This window comes from Hyla sarda, chromosome 5 (genome assembly GCF_029499605.1).
Source record: "Hyla sarda isolate aHylSar1 chromosome 5, aHylSar1.hap1, whole genome shotgun sequence".
Classification (NCBI taxonomy): domain Eukaryota; kingdom Metazoa; phylum Chordata; class Amphibia; order Anura; family Hylidae; genus Hyla; species Hyla sarda.
In genome coordinates this window covers 117,308,311-117,326,409 of record NC_079193.1, presented here as the reverse complement: position 1 = coordinate 117,326,409, position 18,099 = coordinate 117,308,311, and the positions used below count along the sequence as shown (strand labels likewise).

The following is an 18,099-nucleotide window of genomic DNA, read 5'->3' as shown; positions in this document are numbered from 1 at the left end:
TGATTCAAACTTTTATTAGGGAAGGGGTTAAATGACCTTTATTAACACTTTTTTTTTGCAGTGTTATAGGTCCCATAGGGACCTATAACACTGCACACACTGATCTCTCATCCTGATCACAGGCGTGTATTAACACGCCTGTGATCAGCATTATCGGCGCTTGACTGCTCCTGCCTGGATCTCAGGCACGGAGCAGTCATTCGTCGATCGGACACCGAGGAGGCAGGTAAGAGCCCTCCCGATGTCCGATCAGCTGTTCGGGACGCCGCGATTTCACCGCGGCGGTCCCGAACAGCCCGACTGAGCAGCCGGGATACTTTCAGTTTCACTTTAGAAGCGGCGGTCAGCTTTGACCGCCGCTTCTAAAGGGTTAATACCGCACATCGCCGCGATCGGCGATGTGTGGTATTAGCCACGGGTCCCGGCCGTTGATTAGCGCCGGGACCGACGCGATATGATGCGGGATCGCGGCGCGATCCTGCTTCATATCGCGGGAGCCGGCGCAGGACGTAAATATACGTCCTGCGTCGTTAAGGGGTTAAAAGAAAAAAAAGTTTTCACCGGAGTACCCCTTTAAAGTGAGAGTGGTCAGAATTGCAAAAAATGCCCTGGTTATTAGGGTCAAAATGGGCTCGGTCCCCAAGGGGTTAAGGGCAGGAGGGGTATTAGGAGTAGTTAGGGAACATAGCCTGAGGTAGTTGAGAACAGTTTATTTGGTGACAGGTACTTTTTAACCACTTTCTGACAGCCCACATTTTCCTGAATTTAGATTTTTGTCTTATGTTTAACACTCCATCCTATGCCCCAGCTGAAGCGGTGTTTTGCTTATCCGCCAGTCCGGACACAGTTTCAGATGCAATGAAGCAGGTAGTGTCAGGCACAAACTGAAGCTGCCTCACACAAAAACCTAGACATCAAAACAAAATTTTTGATGCAAAAACATGCATACGTAAGCTCAAACTCCTTAGTTTTTTTCGACTGTCTTGAGCATAAAAAAAAAACTGTTTTACGGCTCAGAAATAGGCAAATGAAGGCTATATTTTTTTCTATTAGATTCTATTGAATCACACAAATTACAGCCATTAAGTTACAGTGTTGGAACCTGCTTTCAGATGTTACTTTGCGGCACAAAACACGGCCATCTTTGTTTTGCTTTATGGTAGGCTGGATTTGCTACAGGCAACAAAGAGTCTCTCTTGTAGATTGCTCCTGCTGCAATTCTCTTCCTGGTACCAGGGACCAAAGGTCACAGTGCAGTTTGGCAAAATGCTGGCTGCAGCGGTGTCCCACCTCTGACAGTGATTGGCTGAGCAGCAAAATGACGTATCGACTAGTCTTGTCCATGGTGCCATAGCTCAACATATTACATTGCCACTCAGTCACTTTAAAAAGGGAGCTACACAGATGGCATATTCTCGCGGGCTACTTTGTCTATGTAACCCCGAGAGTGTAACAGCTCGCGAGGCTGCAACATTTGCATAACTTCCATTAAATTCAACTGGAGTTGTGCAAACTGAGTAACTTCCTCAGTTAGGATGCTTTCAGCTCAGCTATTTCGACCACCTCAGGCCTGTGCAAACAGCTGGAGCTGGCTGTAAAAGCCTGAAGGGAGAAATAGGACTACTACTTTAACCCCTTAACGACATAGGACATAAATGTACATCCTGGTGCCCTGGTACTTAACGCACCAGGATGTACATTTACATCCTGTACATGACCGCGAGCACCGTGGTGCTCTTGTCATTAACGGCAGGTCCAGGCTGCTATCAGCTGATGTGCGCCATTAACCCCTCAGATGCCGTGATCAATACAGATCATGGCATCTGCGGCAGTGCGGTCACTAAAATGGATGATGAGATCTCCCGTGGGGATTCGATCATCCATAACGGCAGAGGGAGCAGAAGATAGCCAATAACACTGATCAGTGCTATGCCCTATGCCTAGCACTGAACAGTAGTAGCAATCAAGTGACTGTTATATATGCATTTTTTATTTTTATTTGAAACTCTCTGCTTATAAGGAAAATAAACATGGCGAATAAATTATATATTGATTCACATATAAAATATGTCTACTTTATGTTTGCATCATAAAGTTGGCATATTTTTACTTTTGGAAGACATCAGAGGGCTTCAAAGTTCAGCAGCAATTTTCCAACTTTTCACAACATTTTTTCAATTGGAATTTTTCAGGGACCAGTTCAGTTTTGAAGTGGATTTGAAAGCCTTCCTATTAGAAATACCCCATAAATGACCCCATTATAAAAACTGCACCCCTGAAAGTATTCAAAATGACATTCAGAAAGTTTGTTAACCCTTTAGGTGTTTCACAGGAATAGCAGCAAAGTGAAGGAGAAAATTCAAAATTTTCATTTTTTACACTCGCATGTTCTTGTAGACCCAGATTTTGAATTTTTACAAGGGGTAAAAGGAGAGAAATCCTCCTAAAATTTGTAACCCAATTTCTCTCGAGTAAGGAAATACCTCATGTGAAAGTAAAGTGGGCTCAGAAGGGAAGGAGCAACAACGCGATTTTGGAGAGTGAGTTTTTCTGAAATGGTTTTGGGGGGCATGTCGCATTTAGGAAGCCCCTATGGTGCCATAATAGGAAAAAAAAAAAATTTATAAATAAAACACACATAGCATACTATTTTGGAAACTACACCCCTCAAGGTACATAACAAGGGGTACAGTGAGACTCAACACCCCACTGGTGTTTAACGACTTTTCGTTACCCCCCTTGAGGACATTACCCCCTCAAGGCGTTTTTCAGTTTTTGCACTTTCGTTTTTTCCTCCTTACCTTTAAAAATTATCACCCTTTCAATTTTGCACCTAAAAATCCATATGATGGCTTATTTTTTGCGTCACCAATTCGACTTTGTAATGACATCAGTCATTTTACCCAAAAATCTACGGCGAAACGGGAAAAAAAAATAATAGTGCGACAAAATGGAAGAAAAAATTTCATTTTGTAACTTTTGGGAGCTTCCGTTTCTACGCACTACAGTTTTCGGTAAAAATGACACCTTATCTTTATTCTGTAGGTCCATACGATTAAAATGATACCCTACTTATATAGGTTTGATTTTGTATTAGTTCTGAAAAAAATCATAACTACATGCAGGAAAATGTATATGTTTAAAATTGTCATCTTCTGACCCCTATGACTTAAAATTTTCCACGTATGGGGCGGTATGAGGGCTCATTTTTTTGCGCCATCATCTGAAGTTTTTATCAGTACCATTTTTGTTTTGATTGGACTTTTTGACCGCTATTTATTGATTTTTTTTATGGTATAAAAAGTGACCAAAAATACGCTATTTTGGACTTTGGAATTTTTTGCATGTACGCCATTGACTGTGTGGTTTAAGTAACAATATATTTTTATAGTTCGGACATTTACGCACGCGGCGATCCCATATATGTTTATGTACACTTTTTTATGGGAAAAGGGGGGTGATTCAAACTTTTATTAGGGAAGGGATTAAATCATCTTTGTTAACTTTATTTTTTAGCAATGTTATAGCCCCCATAGGGGACTATAACATGCAGTACATTGATTCAATACACTGATCAATGCCATTGCATTGCAATGCATTGATAAGTGTTATCGACGGTTGATTGCTTCAAGCCTGAAATCCATGCTTGAGCAATCTATCGCCGATCGGACGTGCAGGCGGCAGGTATGGTGCCCTCCTGCTGCGTTCTAGCTGATCGGGACAATGCAATTTTACCGCCCCGATCAGCCCGACTGAGCTGCCGGGAAGCTTTCACTTTCAATGCGGTGATCAACTTTGATCGCCGCGTCTAGAGAGTTAATTCCGGACATCTGCCTGAACGGCAATGTCCGACATTAGCCATGGGTCCTGGCTGCTGATAGCAGCAGGGACCATGCGGATATGATGAAAGCTCAGCTCCTGAGCTCGCTTCATAACCCTCCCGTGCCGCAGCGCCATTTAGAAACAGCAAGGGGTTTTGTGGCAAGGGGTTAAAGTCGGATGTGTAAAAAAAAAAAAAAAAAAATATATGTAAAAATATTTCACTAAAATACAGTTTTATTCCCAAATTTACCATTTTTATAAGAGGTTATAGGGGAAAATGACCCCCAGAATTTGTAACCCTATTTCTTCAGAGTATGGAAATGGCCCATATGTAGATGTAAAGTGCTCTGCGGACGAACTACAATGCTCAGAAGAGAAGGAGCGCCATTGGGCTTTTGGAGAATTTGTTTGGAATGGAAGTCGGGGGCCACGTGCGTTTACAAAGCCCCCGTGCTACCAGAACAAAGGAGCACATGTGACCCTATTTCGGAAAATACACCCCTCACGGAATGTAATAAGGGGTGAAGTCAGCATTTACACCTCACTGGCGTCTGACAGACTTTTGGAACAATCGGCTGTGCAAATGAAAAATTTAAATTTTTCATTTTCATGGACCACTGTTCAAAAAATCTGTCAGACACCTGTGGGGTGTAAATGCTCACTGTACCCCTTATTACATTCCATGAGGGGTGTAGTTTCCAAAATAAGGTCACATGTGGGGGGGTCCACTGTTCTGGCACCATGGGGGCTTTGTAAACGCACATGGCCTTCAATTCCAGCCAAATTCTCTCTCCAAAAGCCCAATGGCGCACCTTCTCTTCTGAGCCCTGTAGTGCGACAGCATAGCACTTTGCGTCCACACATGGGGTATTTATATACTCTGAAGAGATGGGGTTACAAATTATGGGGGGATTTTTTCACATTAACCCTTGTGAAAATGAATAATTTAATGAAAACACCAGCATTTTAGTGAAAAAATACACATTTTTCATTTTCACGTCCAAATTTAACGAAAATTCTTCAAACACCCGTGGGATGTTAAGGCTCACTATACCCCTTGTTATGTTTCGTGAGGGGTGTAGTTTCCAAAATGGGGTCACATGTGTTTTTTTTTTTTTGTGTTTATGTCAGAACCGCTGTAACAATCAGCCACCCCTGTGCAACTCACCTCAAATGTACATGGTGCGCTCTGACTCCTGAGCCCTGTTGTGCGCCTGCAGAGCATTTTACCTCCACATATGGGCTATTTCCGTACTCATGAGAAATTGCGTTACAAATTTTTGGGGTCTTTTTTTTCCTTTCACCTCTTGTGAAAATGAAAAGTATGGGGCAACACAAGCATGTTAGTGTAACATTTTTTTTTTTTTTTTTTTTTTTTAACACTAACAGGGTGGTGTAGACCCCAACTTTTCCTTTTCATAAGGTGTAAAAGGAGAAAAAGCCCCCCAAAATTTGTTAGGCAATTTCTCCCAAGTACGGAAATACCCCATATGTGGCCCTAAACTGTTGCCTTGAAATACGACAGAACTCCGAGGGATTTGCATAGGGGTGGGCATATGCCAGTGATTCCCAAACAGGGTGCCTCCAGCTGTTTCAAGACTCCCAGAATGCCTAGACAGTCAATGGCTGTCCGGTAATACTGGGCGTTGTTGTTTTGCAAAAACTGGAAGCTCTGTTTTGGAAACAGTGCCGCACCAGACGTTTTTCATTTTTATGCATCTCAAACTTGCAGCAGAACTCGCTGAAAAACCCGCCCGTGTAAATGGAGCAAACCTCCAGCTGTTGCAAAACTACAACTCCCAGCATGCACTGACAGACCATACATGCTGTGAGTTGTAGTTATGCAACAGCTGGAGGCATATTGGTGGCGAAACACTGAGTTTGTTACTTAACTCAGTGTTTTGCAACCAGTGTGCCTCCAGCTGTTGCAAAACTAGAACTCCCAGCACGTAGTCTCTCAGTGCATGCTGGGAGTTGTATTTTTGCAAAAGCTGGAGGCACACTGGTAGCAAAACACTGAGTTAGGTAACAAACTGTTTCACAACCAATGTGTCTCCAGCTGTTGAAAAACTGCAACAATCAGCATACATTGACAGTAGAAGGGCATGCTGAGAGTTGTAGTTTTGCAACAGCTGGAGGCACACTGCTACAACTCCCAGCATGCCCTTTGGTAGTCTGTGCATGTTGGGAGTTGTAGTTATGCAACAGCTGGATGCACAGTTTTTCATAGAAAAAATGCTCCTCCGGCTGTTGCATAACTACAACCCCCAGCATGCACAGACTACCAAAGAGCATGCTGGGAGTTGTAGTTGGAACTCCAGCTGTTGCAAAACTACAACTCCCAGCATGCCCTTTGGCTGTGCATGCTGAGAGTTGTTGCTAAGCAACAGCAGGAGGTGAACAGGCCTCACCTCCTGCTGTATCCTGCCGCCGGGACCGCCGTCGCTGCTGCCACCGATCCTGCTGCTGCTCCTGTCGCCGCCACCGACCCTGAGGGGACCCCGCTAAACCAGGGCAAGGTAGGAGACCCCCGCCGGCTCTGATCACCGCCATCATCGCCGCCCAGCAGGGTCGTGATTGGTCGGTCGTTCCAACCGATCAATCACGTGATCGTGAGGCGGTACCCGTGCCACCTCACTCCTGCTGGATAAGCGAGAATGGGGCTCGGACGGCCACATTCACCTTTTTTTTTCCGGGTAACCAAAGACCCGATTGACCCGGAATAGCCGATTGACCCGATCGCCGACATGGGGGGTTTGCACAGGGTGCCTGCTGATAGATATCCCACGCAACCAGTTGTACTTTGTAATTTGTCATCGCTAATTTTTCCATAAAATGTATGTTGACACCAAGAAAATACTATTTGTGTGGGGATATTAAAAAGAAAACCGCAATTTAGCAAGTTTTGGGAGGTTTCATTTTCACGCCGCACAATTTATGGTAAAAATGACTTGTGTTATTTATTCTGTGGTTCAATACGATTAAAATGATACCCATGATATCATACTTTTCTATTATTGTTGTGCTAAAAAAAAACAAAAAAAAAACGCTAACTTTTTAATCAAATTAGTTCGTTTAAAATCCCTCTATTTTGAACACCTATAACTTTCATTTTTCCATATAAGCGGCGGTATGAGGGCTCATTTTTTGCGCCATGATCTGTACTTTTTATTGATACCTCATTTGTGTATATAGACCTTTTATAAAAAATTTTATTAATTTTTTTTTTAAATAAAATGTGACAAAAAAGCCGCAATTTTGGACTTTTTAAAAATTATATATATTTTTAATGTTCATGCCGTTCACCATACGGGATCATTAACATTATATTTTAATAGTTCGGACATTTACGCATGCGGCGATACCAAATATGTTTATTAATTTTTTTTTTTTTGGGGGGGGTAAAATGGGAAAAAAAGTACATTTACGTCCTTGGTAGAGTACTTGTCATCAAACCATATTTTCTAAACTAACTCAGATTATATTCCTTAAGACTCCTAAGACCCCTACTGCCCTTAAAAAAAAAATTCTGAGCTTTAACCCCTTAAGGACATAGGGCGTATCCATACGCCCCCGTTTCCAAGTCCTTAAGGACCGAGGGCGTATGGATACGCCCTGAGCATTTCCGGCCCCCACCGCTAGCCGGAGGGGAGCCGGATGCCTGCTGAAATCGTTCAGCAGGCATCCCAGCATATCGCCCAGGGGGGTCATTATGTCCCCCCATGTCGGCGATTGCAGCAGATCGCTGGACAATTCAGTCCAGCGATCTGCGGCGGATTCCGGGTCAATCGGGTCTCCAGTGACCCCGATGACCCGGAATTACTGGCTGATCGGGGCCGTCAGAGACGGCCCCGAACAGCCAGAGTCTGCAGGAGTGAGGTGGCACTGGTGCCACCTCACGATCGCCCCGATTCGTCGGCCGGATTACCGGCCGACCAATCAGGGCGCCTGCTGCGGGTGTCACACCCGCAACCCGCTCCGCCCCTCTTCCGGAGGACGTGAGCGGGTGCGGGAAGACGACCCCCCAGAAGCAGCGGCGGCGGCGGAGACGACGAGGGACTGACCTGTGCGGCGAGGATCGTTGGAGGTGAGTGACAGCCTCCTGCTGTTGCTTAGCAACAGCTCCCAGCATGCAACAAGGGCATGCTGGGAGCTGTAGTTATGCAACAGCAGGAGGCAGACCACCACAACTCCCAGCATGCCCTTATGGGCATGCTGGGACTTGTAGTTTTGCAACAGCTGGAGGCACATTCTATGTAAAAGTGTACCTTCAGCTGTTGTATAACTACAACTCCCAGCTTGCACAATCAGCTAAAGTGCATGCTGGGAGTTGTAGTGGTGCATCTGCTGGTTGCATAACTACAACTCCCAGCATGCCCATTGGCTGTCGGTGACTGCTGAGAGTTGTAGTTTTGCAACAGCTGAAGGCACACTGAGTTAAGTAGTAAACCAGTGTGTCTCCAGCTGTTGCATAACTACAATCCCCAGCATCCCCAGCCAATGTAGTATGCCTCCGGCTGTTGCATAACTACAAGACCCAGCATGCCCTTCCGCTGTCCGTACATGCTGGATGTTTCCCCCCCCCCCCCCCCCCCAATGTGAACGTACAGGGTACACTCACATGGGCGGAGGATTACAGTAAGTATCCAGCTGCAAGTTTGAGGTGCGGCAAACTGCTCAGCTCAAACTGCCAGCGAGAAACTACTGTGAACCCCCGCCCGTGCGACTGTACCCTAAAAACACTACACTACCACAAAATAAAATAAAAAGTAAAAAACACTACATATACACATACCCCTAAACAGCCCCCCTCCCCTCCCCAATAAAAATGAAAAACGTCTGGTACGCCACTGTTTCCAGAACGGAGCCTCCAGCTGTTGCAAAACAACTACTCCCAGTATTGCCAGATAGCCACTGACTGTCCAGGCATGCTGGGAGTTTTACAACAGCTGGAGGCCCCCTGTTTGGGAATCACTGGCGTAGAATACCCCTATGTCCACACCTATGCAATCCCTAATTTTAGGCCTCAAATGCGCATGGCACTCTCACTTTGGAGCCCTGTCGTATTTCAAGGCAACAGTTTAGGGCCACATATGGGGTATCGCCGTACTCGGGAGAAATTGGGCTTCAAATTTTGTGGGGTATTTTCTGCTATTACCCTTTTTAAAAATGTAAAATTTTGGGGAAAACAAGCATTTTAGGTAGAAAAAAATAAAAAAATTTTTACATATACAAAAGTCATGAAACACCTGTGGGGTATAAAGGTTCACTTAACCCCTTGTTACGTTCCCCGAGGGGTCTAGTTTCCAAAATGGTATGCCATGTGTTATTTTTTTTGCTGTCCTGGCACCATAGGGGCTTCCTAAATGCGGCATGCCCCCAGAGCAAAATTTGCTTTCAAAAAGCCAAATGTGACTCCTTCTCTTCTGAGACCTGTAGTGCGCCAGCAGAGCACTTTTCACCCCCATATGGGGTGTTTTCTGAATCGGGAGAAATTGGGCTTCAAATTTTGGGGGGGGGTTTCTGCTATTACCCTTTTTAAAAATGTAAAAATGTTGGGAAACCAAGCATTTTAGGTAAAAAAAAAATAAAAAATGTTCACATATGCAAAAGTCGTGAAACACCTGTAGGGTATTAAGGTTCACATTACCCCTTGTTACTTTCCCCGAGGGGTCTAGTTTCCAAAATGGTATGCCATGTGTTTTTTTTTGCTGTCCTGGCACCATAGGGGCTTCCTAAATGCGGGATGCCCCCAGAGCAAAATTTGCTTTCAAAAAGCCAAATGTGACTCCTTCTCTTCTGAGACCTGTAGTGCGCCAGCAGAGCAATTTTCACCCCCATATGGGGTGTTTTCTGAATCGGGAGAAATTGGGTTTCAAATTTTGGGGGGTATTTTCTGCTATTACACATTTTAAAAATGTAAAATTTTTGGGAAACCAAGCATTTTAGGTAAAATTTTTTTTTATTTTTTTTACATATGCAAAAGTCGTGAATCACCTGTGGGGTATTAAGGTTCACTTTACCCCTTGTTACGTTCCCTGAGGAGTCTAGTTTCCAAAATGGTATGCCATGTGTGTTTTTTTGCTGTTCTGGCACCATAGGGGCTTCCTAAAGGTGACATGCCCCCCAAAAACCATTTGACGCTCCTTCCCTTCTGAGCCCTCTACTGTGCCCGCTGAACAATTAACATAGACATATGAGGTATGTGCTTACTCGAGAGAAATTGGGTTTCAAATACAAGTAAAAATTTTCTCCTTTTTACCCCTTGCAAAAATTCAAAAATTGGGTCTACAAGAACATGCGAGTGTAAAAAATGAAGATTTTGAATTTTCTCCTTCACTTTGCTGCTATTCCTGTGAAACACTTAAAGGGTTAATACACTTACTGAATGTCATTTTGAATACTTTGGGGGTGTAGTTTTTATAATGGGGTCTTTTATGGGGCATTTCTAATATGAAGGCCCTTCAAATCCACTTCAAACATGAACTGGTCCATGAAAAATAGCGAGTTTGAAAATTTTGTGAAAAATTTCAAAATTGATGCTGAAATTTGAAGCCCTCTGGTGTCTTCCAAAAGTAAAAACTCATAAATTTTATGATGCAAACATAAAGTAGACATATTGTATATGTGAACCCAAAAAAAAAATATTTTGAATATCGATTTTCCTTACAAGCAGAGAGCTTCAAAGTTAGAAAAATGCTAAATTTTCATTTTTTTCATCAAATTTGGTGATTTTTCACCAAGAAAGGATGCAAGTTACCATAAAATTTTACCACTAAGTTAAAGTAGAATATGTCACGAAAAAACAATCTCGGAATCAGAATGATAACTAAAAGCATCCCAGAGTTATTAATGTTTAAAGTGACAGTGGTCAGAATTGCAAAAAACGCTCCGGTCCTTAAGGTGAAAAAGGGCTCGGTCCTTAAGGGGTTAAAAAGCTGTGTAACATACCTTTCCCCTTGCTCACATTGTGTGAGCTCCGGGCAGGAGAAAGTGGGTGTTCCCTAGCAGGCGCGACATCACTGAAGCCTGCGAGAGCTGCGCCTCGCAATGCCCCGCAGGCACTTCCTGAGTTTGGTATCCTGCCAGGCTGGGAGGAGACCAAATTGTTTGACTTGCGCAGTGAACAGAACAGATCCACCTAGTAGCCGTGTTTTCAATCACATTAAAATGCATATAAAAGGTTAAGAATTTTAACCCCTTAACGACCAAAGAAGTAAATTTCCGTACTGGTGCTGCGGTACTTAGCACACCAGGATGTATATTTATGTTTTGTACATGACCGCGAGTATCAGAGCGATACCCGGATCATGTGGAGCTGGTCCCAGCTGCTGATCACAGCCAGGGACCAGCCGGTAATGGCCGACATCCGCTATTGCGTGGATGTCTGCCAATAACCCCTCAGATGCCGTGATCAATACAGATCATGGCATCTGCGGGAGTGCGGTCAAAAATATGGATGATCGGATCGCCCGCAGTCCTGCCGCTGCTATCGGATCATCCAGAACGGTGCAGAGGTCCCCTCACCTGCCTCCGCCGCCTTCGACGGGTCTTCTGCTCTGGTCTGAGATCGAGCAGACCAGAGCAGAAGATGACTGATAACACTGATCAGTGCTATGTCCTATGCATAGCACTGAACAGTATTAGCAATCAAAGGATTGCTATAAGTATTCCACTATGGGGACCATAAAAGCGTAAAAATGAAAGCATAAAAAAAAAATAATAATAATAATAATAATAGTTTGAAAAATCCCCTCCCCCATTAAAAATGTAATGTTTTCCCCTTTTTACCCCCATAAAGTAAAAAAAAAAAAAAAAAAAAAATTATATATATATATTATATATATAATATACACACACATATTTGGTATCGCCGCATGCATAAATGTCCAAACAATTAAAATATAATGTTATTGATACAGTGAACAGTATGAATGTATAAAAAAAAAGTGCTGCTTTGTTGTCACACTAAATAAAAAAAATTTTTTACAAAATGTATAAAAAGTTTTTCACACACAAATGTGGTATCAATAAAAAGTACAGATCATGGCACAAAAAATTAGCCCTCATACCGCCACTTATACGGAAAAATGAAAAAGTTATGGGTCATCAAAATAGAAGGATTTTAAACATACTAATTTGGTTAAAAAGTTTGCAACAATAATAGAATAGTATATAACCATGGGTATCATTTTAATCATACTGACCCACAGAATAAAGAACACATTATGTTTACCGTAAATTGTACGGCGTGAAAACAAAACCTTCCAAAATTTGCTAAATTAAAATTGGCCTGGTCCTTAACCCCTTAAGGACACATGACGTACTGGAACGTCATGTGTCCACTCCCGATCTATAACGCGGGGCCACGGCATGGCCCCGCGTCATAGCGGTTCGGGCCCGGCCTCTAACAACGGCCGGGACCCGTGGCTAATAGCGCGCGGCATTGATCGCTGTGCCGCGCGCTATTAACCCTTTAGACGCGGCGTTCAAAGTTGAACGCCGCGTCTAAAGTGAAACCGAAAGCATGCCGGCTAGCTCAGTGGGCTGTTCGGGATAGCCGCGGTGAAATCGCGGCATCCCGAACAGCTGACAGGACAGCGGGAGGGCCCCTACCTGCCTCCTCGCTGTCCGATCGCCGAATGACTGCTCAGTGCCTGAGATCCAGGCATGAGCAGTCATGCGGCAGAATCATCGATCACTGGTTTCTTATGAGAAACCAGTGATCAATGTAAAAGATCAGTGTGTGCAGTGTTATAGGTCCCTATGGGACCTATAACACTGCAAAAAAAAAGTGCAAAAAAAAAGTGAATAAACATCATTTAACCCCTTCCCTATTAAAAGTTTGAATCACCCCCCTTTTCCCATAAAAGAAAAAACACAGTGTAAATAAAAATAAAAATAAACATAAATGGTATCGCCGCGTGCGGAAATGTCCGAATTATAAAAATATATAGTTAATTAAACCGCACGGTCAATGGCGTGCGCGCAAAAAAATTCCAAAGTCCAAAATAGTGCATTTTTGGTCACTTTCTATATCATGAAAAAATGAATAAAAAGCGATCAATAAGTCCTATCAATGCAAAAATGATACCATTAAAAACTTCAGATCACGGCGCAAAAAATGAGCCCTCATACCGCCCCATACACGGAAAAATAAAAAAGTTATAGGGGTCAGAAGATGACAATTTTAAACGTATACATTTTTCTGCATGAAGTTATGATTTTTTCCAGAAGTGCGACAAATTCAAACCTGTATAAGTAGGGTATCATTTTAATCGTATGGACCTACAGAATAAAGATAAGGTGTCATTTTTACCGAAAAATGTACTACGTAGAAACGGAAGCCCCCAAAAGTTACAAAATGGCGTTTTTTTTTTTCAATTGTCTCACAATGATTTTTTTTCCCGTTTCACCGTAGATTTTTGGGCACAATGACTGACGTCATTACAAAGTAGAATTGGTGGTGCAAAAAATAAGCCATCATATGGATTTTTAGGTGCAAAATTGAAAGAGTTATGATTTTTTAAAGGCAAGGAGCAAAAAACGAAAATGCAAAAACGGAAAAACCCCCGGTCCTTAAGGGGTTAAGGTGTTAACAACAAGAAATGTGCAGTGTCTTATAACATAAGGAACAATAATCTTTTAATAAAGTTTGGTGACAGGTACTAATAAAAAAAAATAAAACTGAGGTTCTCTTACATTTCCCCACACAAATAATATATTTATTTTGACATACATTTTATGGTAAAATGAGACATGTTCTAAAGTACAACTGATTGTGCAAAAAAGAAGCACTTGTATGGGTCTGTGGATGGAAATATAAGTGAAGGAATGAAAAGAAAATTGGCTGTGTCTTCAAGGGGTTAAAGTTACAAAATCAAGCAGATGAAAGTTGAGCTTTGATTGGTTGGTAAGAGCAATGGTTTTTTTTTTTTTCTCATGACTGTTACCGTGGGAACCTCAGACCGTTTAATGTTTCTGCCTAAGGCCCGCTATAAGAAAGCAGCACACAAGTAGTCAGTCATACCTGTAATGTCAGCTTCCTTTTACTGGTGGGCAGCGACGTATCTTCTCTCAGCTGCTCGTTAAGGTGAATGGACTTAATCCTACAATTGGTGTCGGTGACATTGTCTGCTCTAGGTCTTTTCTTTCCAACCTTCAGCTTTACTTTCTGAAAATCCTCTTGCCGTTTCCTTTTATTCGCCATCGTAGAACTAGAGATAACTGAGACAATCCGGACACAATGTATGGAAATAGTCACAAAGCGAGGAGGCTTTACCACTCATTACTCCATGACGGAACACTGCACCACTACTCCTTTCAGTCACAGCTCCACGCAGCATCGCCCGCTCATCTAGATCAATCTATCCAGTTCCGGGTGACACAAAACAACTTCCTAGTATCACGTACGGAAAGAGAAGGAGGTCAAACTTTAAGAAGCGTTTTGAAGACTCAGTTTTTATTGTATCTTTTTAATACACGGGTTTTAGATTGGTAAACGCCAGAACACATATATTGCGGTACTGGCTGATTTCTTTCTCTGTAACCATAGTATACAAGTGTTGGCCCCCCAGCTGTAATACTCCTATTATGGTATATATTGCCTGCCAACTGCTAATGTCATAGGGATAACCCTAATGTTACTACACAGTGACTTCCCAAGGAATACGCTTGAAGGGGTGAGCTGGGGGGATTATATACACTGATGAATTTCCCCTAAAAAATATTCAGCAGAGGCTTGCAGCACAGTCCCATTGCTTTCAGTGGGATTCTGCTGCACCATTCACACTGCGGAATGTTTATCTTGACCCCCCTGAGATCAGACATCTTATCCCCTATCCTTTGGTTAGACATTAAGATGTCTATGGGCCCGGCCATTTTTTGCACATCTGACCACTGTCACTTTAAACATTAACCCCTTAAGGACACAGGGCGTATCCATACGCCCCCGTTTCCAAGTCCTTAAGGACACAGGGCGTATGGATACGCCCTGCGCATTTCCGGGCCCCAGCCGTCAGCTGGAGGGGAGCCGGTGCCGGATGACTGCTGAAATCGTTCAGCAGGCAACCCGGCATATCGCCCAGGGGGGTCATTATGTCCCCCCATGTCGGCGATTGCCGCAGATCTCTGGACAATTCAGTCCAGCTATCTGCGGCAGATTCCGGGTCAATCGGGTCTCCAGTGGCCCGGTGACCCAGAAGTACTGGCTGCCCCGAACAGCCATAGCCAGCAGGGGTGAGGTGGCACTGGTGCCACCTCACGATCGCCCTGATTCGTCAGCCGGTTTCCCGGTCGACCAATCAGGGCGCTTGCTGCGGGTGTCACTCCCGCAACCCGCTCCGCCCCTCTTCCGGAGGACGTGAGCGGGTGCGGGACGTGCACCCCGGGTGCTGGGGACCCCGATCCCCGGCGTTAATGTTGGGATCGGGGCCCCAGGAGCGGCAGCGGCGAGGGACTGACCAGCTCGGCGGCGTGGAGCAGCAGTTGGAGGTAAGTGACAGCCTCCTGCTGTTGCTTAGCAACAGCTCCCAGTATGCAAAAAGGGCATGCTGGGAGCTGTAGTTATGCAACAGCAGGAGGCAGACCACCACAACTCCCAGCATTCCCTTATGGGCATGCTGGGACTTATAGGTTTGCAACAGCTGGAGGCACATTTTTTTCTATGGAAAAGTGTACCTTCAGCTGTTGTATAACTACAACTCCCAGCTTGCACAATCAGCTAAAGTGCTTGCTGAGAGTTGTAGTTTTGCAACAGCTGGAGGCACACTGGTTGTGAAACACTGAGTTAAGTAGCAAACCAGTGTGTCTCCAGCTGTTGCATAAATACAATCCCCAGCCAAAGTAGTATGCCTCCAGCTGTTGCATAACTACAAGTCCCAGCATGCCCTTCCGCTGTCCGTACATGGTGGGGGTTGTAGCTTTTGCAACAGCTGAAGGCACACTGGTTGCAAAACACTGAGTTTGTTACCAAACTCTGTGTTTCACAACCAGTATGCCTCCAGCTGTTGCAAAACTACAACTCCCAGCATGCACTGATAGACTGTACATGCTGGGAGTGGTAGTTTTGCAACAGCTTGATGTTCCCCCCCAATGTGAATGTACAGGGTACACTCACATGGGCGGAGGTTTACAGTAAGTATCCGGCTGCAAGTTTGAGCTGCGGCAAATTTTTTGCCGCAGCTCAAACTGCCAGCGATAAACTACTGTGAACCCCCGCCCGTGCGACTGTACCCTAAAAACATTACACTACACTAACACAAAATAAAATAAAAAGTAAAAAACACTACATATACACATACCCCTACACAGCCCCCCTCCCCAATAAAAATGAAAAACGTCTGGTACGGCACTGTTTCCAAAACGGAGCCTCCAGCTGTTGCAAAACAACTACTCCCAGGATTGCCAGATAGCCACTGACTGTCCAGGCATGCTGGGAGTTTTACAACAGCTGGAGGCTCCCTGTTTGGGAATCACTGGCGTAGAATACCCCTATGTCCACCCCTATGCAAATCTCTAATTTAGGCCTCAAATGCGCATGGCGCTCTCACTTTGGAGCCCTGTCGTATTTCAAGGCAACAGTTTAGGGTCACATATGGGGTATCGCCGTACTCGGGAGAAATTGTGTTACAAATTTTGGGGGGTAATTTCTGCTATTACCCTTTTTAAAAATGTAACATTTTTGGGAAACCAAGCATTTTAGGTTAAAAAATTTTTTTTTCACAAAAGTCGTGAATCACCAGTGGGGTATTAAGGTTCACTTTACCCCTTGTTATATTCCCTGAGGGGTCTAGTTTCCAAAATGGTATGCCGTGTGGGTTTTTTTTTTTGCTGTTCTGGCACCATAGGGGCTTCCTAAATGCAGCATGCCCCCAGAGCAAAATTTGCTTTCAAAAAGCCAAATGTGACTCCTTCTCTTCCGAGACCTGTAGTGCGCCAGCAGAGCACTTTTCACCCCCATATGGGATGTTTTCTGAATCGGGAGAAATTGGGCTTCAAATTTTGGGGGGTATTTTCTGCTATTACCCTTTTTAAAAATGTAAAATTTTTGGGAAACCAAGCATTTTAGGTTAAAAATATATATATTTTTTTACATATACAAAAGTTGTGAATCACCTGTGGGGTATTAAGGTTCACTTTACCCCTTGTTATGTTTCCCGAGGGGTCTAGTTTCCAAAATGGTATGCCATGTGTTTTTTTTTGTTTTTTTTTTTTGCTGTTCTGGCACCATAGGGGCTTCCTAAAGGTGACATGCCCCCCAAAAACCATTTGTCGCTCCTTCCCTTCTGAGCCCTCTACTGCGCCCGCCGAACACTTTACATGGACATATGAGGTATGTCCTTACTCGAGAGAAATTGGGTTTCAAATACAAGTAAAAATTTTCTCCTTTTTACCCCTTGCAAAAATTCTAAAATTGGGTCTACAAGAACATGCGAGTGTAAAAAATGAAGACTTTGAATCCTCTCCTTCACTTTGCTGCTATTCCTGTGAAACACCTAAAGGGTTAAAACACTTACTGAATGTCATTTTGAATACTTTGTGGGGTGCAGTTTTTATAATGGGGTCTTTTATGGGGTATTTCTAATATGAAGACCCTTCAAATCCACTTCAAAACTGAACTGGTCCCTGAAAAATAGTGAGTTTGAAAATTTTGTGAAAAATGTCAAAATTGCTGCTGAACTTCGAAGCCCTCTGGTGTCTTCTAAAAGTAAAAACTCACAAATTTTATGATGAAATCATAAAGTAGACATATTGTATATGTGAACCAAAAAAATTTTTATTTTGAATATCCATTTTCCTTACAAACAGAGAGCTTCAAATTTAGAAAAATGCAAAATTTTCATTTTTTGATCAAATTTGGGGATTTTTCACCAAGAAAGGATGCAAGTTACCACAAAATTTTACCACTATGTTAAAGTAGAATATGTCACGAAAAAACTGTCTCAGAATCAAATTGATAAGTAAAAGCATCCCAGAGTTATTAATGTTTAAAGTGACAGTGGTCAGATGTTCAAAAAATGCTCTGGTCCTTAAGGTGAAAAAGGGCTCAGTCCTTAAGGGGTTAATAACTCTGGGATGCTTTAACCTTTCATTCTGATTCCGAGATAGTTTTTTTGTTACATATTCTACTTTAAGTTAGTGGTAAAATTTTGTCGATACTTGAATCATTTCTTGGTGAAAAATTCCAAAATTTTATGAAAAAAATTGAAAATTTAGAATTTTTACACTGGCATGTTCTTGTAGACCCAGTTATTGTATTTTTACAAGGGTGAAAGG

At 43.2% G+C, this 18,099-nt stretch overlaps 1 protein-coding gene across 1 annotated transcript in view; it reads right to left on the bottom strand.

Annotated features, from left to right (window-relative positions):
* The window catches only part of TEX10 (testis expressed 10), a 225,418-nt gene extending 211,105 nt beyond the window's left edge, over positions 1-14,313 (bottom strand). The window contains exon 1 of the mRNA XM_056520143.1: positions 13,853-14,313. Coding sequence (XP_056376118.1) covers positions 13,853-14,032 — 180 coding nt within the window. The 5' untranslated portion in view covers positions 14,033-14,313. The remainder of the gene's footprint in view (positions 1-13,852) is intronic.
* Between the last annotated feature and the right edge of the window lie 3,786 nt (positions 14,314-18,099).